This window comes from Pongo pygmaeus, chromosome 2, assembly GCF_028885625.2.
Source record: "Pongo pygmaeus isolate AG05252 chromosome 2, NHGRI_mPonPyg2-v2.0_pri, whole genome shotgun sequence".
Classification (NCBI taxonomy): Eukaryota; Metazoa; Chordata; class Mammalia; order Primates; family Hominidae; genus Pongo; species Pongo pygmaeus.
In genome coordinates, this window is record NC_085930.1 from 59,640,772 (window position 1) to 59,649,508 (window position 8,737).

The following is an 8,737-nucleotide window of genomic DNA, read 5'->3' on the forward strand; positions in this document are numbered from 1 at the left end:
GAGGCACCACTGAGGCTGGGTGAGGTCTGAACTAGGTCTCGAATGACATCAGAGCTTACGCTGTACAGGGAGGGACCCTTTAAGATAAGGTCCCACCCTCCAAGCCCTGTGTCTGCAGTTCCACCACCCCAGCATATCCTCAGCTCTTCTCTGCCAAGTGCCTCCAGTAACCCAGCCTTTCTGCAAGCGCACCCCACTCTGCGCCCTGGCCCCACCTCAGTTTCTCACACTGATGGCTAGGTTGCTATGAGAGCTGCACTTCACAGCACACACTTCTGTTCTTCTATGGGGCAAGTGGTGTTACTGTTCCCATTGTACCAATGAGGAACATAAGAGCCGGTGAGGCAAGCCAACTTCCTGGGCATTGTCTTTGATGCCTGTGCAAACAGACACCCCATACTCCAATGCGAATGGTGTGAACCCCTTCGAAGCCACATGGACCATTAGATCTTCATTCTCCAAGGAAATTTCCTTACACAGGGGTACAGGACTTATTTCTATCCCTGGCAAGTTTGTGGCACACTTTGTTTACCTTTATCTGTGCATGTGAAGAGTAGCTGTTTGCAAGACCATGTTTCTGAACATGGGAGCTGTTTTGTATGCATTGTAAACAGGGTCATGGTGTGCCAGGGCTGGGAGGGGTTCAGGGTGGATAGAGTGCACCTACTTTTGTGAATGGCTTCACCCAAGGCCTAGCCCTGCCTTGCTTCAGAGAAAGCTTTTCATTTCCAGAGCTGTGCTCTCCCTGTCTTATCCTATTCAGAGCCTTTTTGTGGACAAATGGGTGAAATTTCTTCCAGTTGACATTTGCCTTCCATTGTGTCTCCTCATATTGTTCTGATAAGTCCCAGGAGAGAGAGGCTGTCATGGTCCCACGGGCAATACTGGCAAGGAGGGGATAGATTTCGCCACGGCCCAGTTTCTCCTGAACTGGGAGCCCACTGGGAGGTTTGCCCTCAAAATGCAGAGGCCCTTGTCCTGGCACCTGAAACTAAAGTAGGAGAAGCCAGTGAGGAGGGGACACAGCCAGGTTGACCATGGGGAGAGGGGCAAATGTGGCTGTGTCTTCCTGTACAGTACCATTCTGCAAAGTGTCGGCGTCTCTGTTGTGCCTCTGTAGAGGGCAGGGCTCAGCAGGTCAGCACTCCAGCTCCATGAGGCTCAGCCGCACGACTCAGGCTGGGGCCACTTAGCCTCCGCCTGTCCTGTCTGTGGTACCTCTTTTCACATAGATCAGTAAGCCTCACAGAGTTACAGCTTAGGACAGCTCTGCCCTTACTAAGCCTGGGGCTTCCCCTGAGCCACTCACCATGACACACAGGTCCCCTCAGTGCCTGCTGGCCTCCACGGTGCAGCCAGGAACCAGGCTTACCAGGGCCCCATGAGGGCAGGGTGGGGTCCTGCTTCAGGGGAGTGCAGCAGAGGCTATGATGGAAGTCATGCTCTGGGGTCTCAGATTCTAGAGGGCCAGCACCGTCAGGAGGAGCAGAAGGCACAGCAAGAGGCTGGTATGAGGGGACAGCAGTACAGGTAACAGGAGAGAGCCTAGGGAGACTGGCAGTGCCACTGAAGGCACCCACTGCCCTACAGATTTAACCCTGCCTGGGGAGGGGAGAGCACAGCCTTCCAAGGATGGAGAGCCGGGGAGCAGAACAGGAGGGGAGACCTCTGCGATGGAGGCAGAGAGCCTGGCCTGTGACTTAAAGGTGCTCCTAAAACAGGTGTCAGAACAGTCAGAACCAAAGCTGTACGTGCAGTCCCTGAGAACGCCTGCCTGAGATGAAATGCCATGAAGCCAGCCATCTGCCAAGGAAGAAGCAGCCTAAAAAGCCCACAACTAGACACACCCATGTCACAGTTCTTAAATACAGATGTGGAGCCATGCTTAAGCACCTGGAGAGAGGAATCAGGGGCTGCCCCAGACACCCCAGCTGTATTCTTGCCCCAGCCGCCTGTACAGCAGCTGACGCAGGCCAGTGAAGCGGCTCTCCAGAGCTGGGCAGAGGACTGCATGCCAGGGGCTCATCTGCCCTGCATATGTAAGAACGAGAAGTCAATGCAGATAAAGACCCCCCACCCAGTCCTCTTCAGGAAATAAGAGGACCCTTTAAGACTTGGTGCATGCAATGTAGACATGAGTCAGAATTGTGACCTCAATGGCTAGGATGGGGTGGAATTCAAGGACCCAGACCAGGGCTGGGCCACCATGGCCTCCCCCGGCAGGAAGGGGAAGGCGTGCTCTCCTTTCACATTCTTTACCTTGGCACTGGTGTGGCATGGCAGTCACAGGCGGCTGCACCCCACCCCACACTCATCCCTCCCCGTCTTTAATTTAGGGACTGTTCATTTTGTTCATGCCCTGGGGATGGGTCTTGCTGGCCTTAGCTGAACATGGGACACTCACTGTTCATGTTAGCGATGGTGTTAGGCATGGGTATGTGACCTGGTCCTAGACAGTGAGTGGAGGAGAAACCTGGAGTGGGGTTTGAGGGGAGCATTGTCCCGCATAGTCAGATGAGACAGCAGAGAGACCTGCTCCTCCCTGCTGCCTTTGACCTCTGCTGCAGAGAGGACTGCGCTGCATACAGTGGCCTGGGGATGACATGGATGAGAAGGGAAGACCAGGCCCAGGTGGCATCGCTGCTAAGTCAGCAGTGTACAGAAGTGTCCACCCGCAGACTTCCGGAGTGAGACAGCTAAATATGGGGTCCTGTTCCCAAGCTGTCGAGCATCCTGGTGCTGGTGGCTTCTAGCTGAGGAACTGTGTTGGAATTACCGTTAGATGATAACGGCTCTGGAGACCCTGGTGGGAGAGCAACTGACCTACACATCTCTCTCTCCACGTACCTGGAGCGGAGCTGTGGCATGTGTGACAGTGATCCTTTCTATTGCTAAGAAACTTGAGGAATGGCTTTCTACATTTTTACAGCTCTTTTTGGTGCCCTCAGCCATGAGTGGTGTTCAATTTGGAAAGGCTGTTAAGTGTTACAGTGGGTCAGTCTACAGCTGGGAAGGGTCCTGGCCTAAAACCCACTTAAGAAAACAAATGGGCAGCAACAGTACATCCAAAGCCATGTAAATAAATATGTCCCGCTCCTCCACTGTCCAGCTGCGTGGTCTTAATTCTCTGAGCCTCAGTTTCCTCATTTGTGTGAACAGCATGATGAACAATAGTGTCTGCTACCAGAGCTGTAAGGAGCAGCACTGAGCACGCCCAGCAGCCGGAGGACAGCACCTGGCCAGCAGGGAGTGCACGAATGTGCTGCTGTGTGTGTCATTGTGTGGGTGTGGGTGTGTGTGTGTGTGTGTGTGCAAGAGAGAGAGAGACAGACAGAGAGAGAAATCTGGAAGGAGACCAACCAATCCAAAATTACGCTCAGCAGGCTGGGCCAGTGACTGACTTTAGTGTCATCTATATTTGCTCTTTTTTCCCGCAACTTTAGAAAGTGAACTTACTCACTTTTGTGGATTCTAAAACTACTTTGAAAAAGAAAGAAAAAAATAGTAAATTACCCCCAAAATATTATCATGGTTACCTCTAAGAAGTAAAAAGAAGAACATTTTTCATTTCTTTAGACATTTCTGTAGATTTCATTTTCTTTGTTGCACGCATATTAGTTTTAAATCAGGAAAAAAAATAAGTCACATGGTTATAGTCATGGGTAAACCACAGGCACAGGAAAGCCCAGGAAAGCAGCTGACAGCTATCCTGGGCACAGTGGGGCAGGCTGTCCCAGGCATAGAGGGACAGCTATCCTGGGCGCAGTGGGGCGGGTTGTCCTGGAGGTGGGCTGCACCATCCTCATGGGGGCCCTCCAGTGGGGGCCGGCTCGCTGGGCTTTCCTGTCTCCTGAATGTACACAGGCCCCAGTGAAGGAACCCGGTGTGGAGCCCCAGACCACAGCACGTTTCAATGTCTGCTATATTGTGAGCCTAAGCCACCCACCACAGGGCTTGACCCCTGCGACCGTCCTCTCATTTCTAGAACGGGAAAGCACAGGGCTTCTCCTTGAGGGTTAAAAGGACGCTGCTGGGTGTCAGCGGCTTAGCCTAGTGCCCGGCAGGTAGGTGGAGTGAATGTGAGTTGTTTCTCTCCCCTGCCTGCTGGCACCTGAGCCCCAGGCCTGCCTGCTCTTGTCTTCTGCAGGCCCCGCAGGGTGGAGCCCGTCTGCTCAGGGCTGCAGGCCCAGATTCTCCACTGCTACCGAGATCGCCTGCATGAGGTGCTGCTGTGCTCGGACCTGGTCAAGGCATACCAGCGCTGCGTGAGTGCCGCCCACAAGGTAAGGCCTTGCCTCCCTCCCAGGTTTCCAGGAGCCTTGGGAGGTAGGGGAGGTACCTCTATCTAGCATTGGAGATCTCTGCCTGCCTTTTCCTGTTAGAGTCAGATGCTCCACCTGGAGGTCTCTGCATTTGCCAAGGGAGGAATTCTTCACTTTCCTCAGTCACCTGCACACTCTCCTGGCTGCTTCCAGGAGCGCCTTGGACATCTGGCCCCAGGGAGATGATCCCTGTTGCGTTTGCCCTATTAGGCTGGGTGGGAGCAGGCTGGGTAAAGTCAGGCCTCACCTTCAAAGGCCGGGCCCCTTGTGGGTGCCAGGGACTTCTTAGCTCTCGGCACTTAGGGGTGGGAGCGTGGCAGAGGCCTGAGTGCAGAGTGGGGGTCCCAGCAAGGACAGGCCATCTGGAAGAGGAGTGGGAGCAGGCGTGGCTATCAGAAGCTGCTCGCAGCCACCCCCTCTGAGCTAGTCTAGAGGGGTGTGCTGGCTTGGCCTTCCTGGTGAGTGGTCCCAAGCCTCATGTGCTCTCTGGTCACCTCCCACTCCAGTGGGCCTCGGTTGTCCTGGATGCCTGCGATGCGTTCCCAGCCAGCTCCTACTGTCTTCCTCCCCTACCCTAGATCTAGGAGGACTATCCTAGATAAGGCCTCCCCTTTCCCAGGTCCCATAGCATCCTCTGGTGTAGTCAGGCTGTTCCCAGCCATACCTCACTCTTGCCCCACCCCAACAGGACAGCTCCCACCTTGGGGAGCATCATTCACTCTCAGAACACCTAGTTTGGGCTCACCAAGGAGTGCGGCCGGTTTGTGAAAATGTATGGGAGAAGCAATAGGATGTCGCCTTTCCCACCTAAAAGCCTCTTTGGCCTGAGTAGGAGACAGGCTGCTTTAGGTACTTGGGATGGAAAAGGCTGAGGCCGGATGCTCTGTGCTCTCCAGCCATGTCCGAGGGGAGATCTCTCCCACTGAACTGACCGGGGTCCTGCAGCCCCAGGCCTGTGAGAGCTTCCTTGGGTCATGCCCTGCTCACACCCATCTGCCAAGGCTGATTGTTCCACTCTGGGCTGGTCACAGCCCCAACCAGCACCGACTGTCCCTTCATGGCCAGAGCACAGCCCAGAAGTAGCTCCACACAGGACGAGTGGACACAAGGCCTCTGTCAGCCTTCCAAGAGAGGGAAGCCCTGGGTAAGACAGGCGGCCTCCTCCTCCATCTCAGAGTGTGGAAGGCTGCTCACTCTGCTTCCACGTGGGCAGGAGGCGCTGGGGCACTGGGTAGGCTGGGCCAGACCAGGGCCCTTCGCACCGACCAGACACTTAGCTCCCTACTCACCAGCAAGGTGAAGCCTCCAGATCCTCCACACACCCAATCAAGGGCAGCTCCGAGTCTCTGTTCATCACACACCTAACTATTTACCGAGGGATCTGCTGCAGCCTCTTGGCTTCCTGGCAGGGCCCACGCCTCAGTGGCCAGCCCTAGACTCCATCCTCTCTCCATCCAGCCCCACCTCTGTGGTAGTTTTCAGCCCCTACTCACTAACTCTAAGAGTATTTCTTTAACAAACACACCTCACCAATATATCTTCCTTGCACCAAGGCAAAAATGTGATTACCAAGGAAGACAGATCTCATTAAACCCCAGTGTATTCCCTGAGAGAGGCTCTGGAACACTGCCAGGCCTGGCTCCCTCCTTCCCGGCCCCTACCCCTGACTAGCAAAGAAACCAGAGACTGAGCAACGGCAGTGCCAGAGGCCTGCCTGCTCTCCCCATGTGCTGCCTTGATAGTGTGTGTGCGTTTGGAGACAGCATATTCAGCCTGACTCCCTCGGAGCCCCAGCACCCAGGCACTTGGGTGGTGCCCTGTGTGTGAGATGTGGCAAGTGCTGGAGAAACTCTCAAGACCCTTCACCAGCCTTTGTCTCAGAAGGCTGCTGGCAGAGCCAGAGAGCGGGGAGTGAAGGGTCCCTAAGAGGGATTTGCTTCTGCAAGGGGCCAAGCGCCAGGGGACAGAGGCCCACATGGTCAAGGGCCTTGGGGTGGGGCAGCACTGCTTCTCTCTCCAGGATCTAACATCTGCCCTGGGGCTCCTAGGGCAGGTAGGCGATGCCTAGGCCCAGAGCCTGGCGCCTGCCTGTGTGCAGATGTGCTGGGCATCTCAGATGAGGACAGGGGCCTCAGGCTCTCCACCACAGGACCCTGACTGTGCGGACCCCAGCATCACAGCAGGCTCCCGCTGAGCTGCGAAAAAATCAGAGAACAGAGGAGAGGACTTGATGAGGCAGAGCAGAGTTGGGTTAGACTCTTCTATACCCAAGGTGCTTGTCAGAAACACCGCAGCAGGTTGAGGGGGCAGGGCAGGGGACCTGCCTTCTGAGCCAGCCCTGGGAGAGTAAAGGAAAGGGGAGCATGTGCTGGTGTCACTGTCACGTGGGGTGAGGGCCTGTCCCCTGCTGCTGGGGACTGTGCTGGGTTCCGGGGTACAGAGGTGAAGAGACTCACCGATGGGTCTCCAGGTGAGGAGGGAGACCAACTCACAGCTGCTCCCTGGGAAGCGGTTGCTGTCACAGGGCGGTCTGCGCGGAGCTGTAGGGCATGGGCGGATTTGGCTCTGACTCAACTCTGACCTGTTCTCTTTGTAGGGCTGAGGAGCAGACATCATTCCCTGCCCTGGCAGTGACTTGGAGCCCTGAAGAAGGGACCAGTCATGGGACCACAGCCACTGTGCCCTGCCGTTTCCTGCTGGGCCCCTGCATATGCCCCTGAGCCTGGGGCTGCCATGTGTTTAGGAAACAAAGTATGCGCTACTGTCTGAAAACAAATAAAGCAGATGCCTTTGTTTTCAATCGTTGACTCACTGGCAAACGGTCACTGCTGCCCACTCTGCGTCCAGCCGTCTGCTGGACACCAGCAAAGCGGAGCTGAGGAAGATAGGCTGCTCCCCTTGGGGAGTCCCTGGCCTGGAAGGGGAGATGGCCTGGGAACCCCTAATTACATTGCAGCAGCAGCAGGCTGCTGCGGAAACAGGGAGGAGAAGGAAAGGGAGCAGGCCTTTCTAGGGATGGCACAGAGGGAGAGCAGGCCAGCTTCCTGCAGCGAGTGCTGCCTGCGCCCAGGGCGGAAGCTGACCAGACGAGGGCAGGGCAGGCCGGAGACCCAGCAGAGTGGATCCCAGGTGTGAGGGCAGCAGGCAGTGGAGGAGAGCAAAGGCAGGCAAGGCAGGCAAGGCAGACAGGCGGCGCAGCTGCAGAGGCGGCAGGACTGCGGTGCAGCAGGCTAAGCTGGCACTGTCTCTGAGTGACGTTGCTCCGGCTGTCAGGTGGTGCCAGGGAGACAGGACTCAACGCCAGGGAGCATCACCAGTGTGGAGGGCCCTGCACAGCTCAAGCCCAGGGCGGGTTAGTGGGGCTGATTGGCAGAACTGAAACCGACTGAGCGACAGAAAAGGCCAGGTGACTTTGAAGTCTCTGGCTTGGGTGTTGGGGGTTCTAAAATAAGGAATGCAGGGATTGAGGAGGGCAGATGACAAAATGGGTTTGGGACATGCTCTGCCTGGTAGGTGTCCAAACACTGGCCTTCCAGTCCTTGTCCTTTGGCCATGTCCTCCACCCAAGGTGCCCTGACCACACTCAGCCTGTACCACGCCAGCAGGAGGATTTTGGGTTGGAGCCTGGGATCCTCTAACTGCTCTGCTGGTGACCTTGGGTTTCCTGATAGAGCCCTTGGGGAGTCCCCATGCCATCTGGAGCTGAAAGCCTGCAGCCTTGACTCAGGCTTGGTAGCACAAACTTCCCTTCTCAGATTCTCACACTCAGAGCTCAAGGGGTGGGTTGGGGCTTGGGCATGTCCTACTGGCTGGGCGGGTAGTATACTATCAGCCAGACAGACAGCTTTGGGAGACTCCCTCTCTAGGAGTCCCGGGTCAGCCTGTGGAAATGCACAAGGAGACTCCATGCAGTGTGATGCAGCGAGGAGGGGTGGGGTGCACTGGGCACCCTGGCCTGAGCCTTTCGGGGAGGGGCCTACTAAGAGGAGGGGTGAGGGGTCACAGGTCAGGCCTATCCACCATGCTGTTCTGACTCCCTCAGAAGCATTTGGCTTCCAGGGCTTTGTCCAACTTCAGATCTCACAGGAATAACTTTCAGCTGTTCATCCTCTCCTCCAGGTGTCACTTTTGGGGGTTGGGGACGCATCCTGGAGTGGGAAACACACTCCCAGGTACACAGACACCTGTGGGCTGCATGCTGCCTGAGCCTGTACCAGCTCGCTCTGTCTGGATAACAAACCACCCCCAGACCTCGTAGCTTAAAACAATGCCCATTTTATGTGGCTCATGATTCTGCTGGGTGGAGCCTATGGCCCAGGCCCACTCATGTCAGCCAACAGACCTGTGACCTCAAATGGCCTCCAGTGTCCAGCGGCCAGCGGCCCCATGGTTTCTTCCAAATGGCCCCTCCTCCT

At 56.0% G+C, this 8,737-nt stretch overlaps 1 protein-coding gene across 4 annotated transcripts in view; it reads left to right on the forward strand.

The window, feature by feature from the left end:
* The window catches only part of CHCHD6 (coiled-coil-helix-coiled-coil-helix domain containing 6), a 247,939-nt gene extending 240,817 nt beyond the window's left edge, over positions 1-7,122 (forward strand). For all 4 annotated transcript variants that reach the window (XM_054480807.2, XM_054480806.2, XM_063661699.1 and 1 more), the window contains 2 exons: positions 4,148-4,283; positions 6,919-7,122. In XM_054480807.2, the coding sequence (XP_054336782.1) occupies positions 4,148-4,283; positions 6,919-6,924 (142 nt within the window). In that variant the 3' untranslated portion in view covers positions 6,925-7,122. The remainder of the gene's footprint in view (positions 1-4,147; positions 4,284-6,918) is intronic.
* Positions 7,123-8,737: the final 1,615 nt, after the last annotated feature.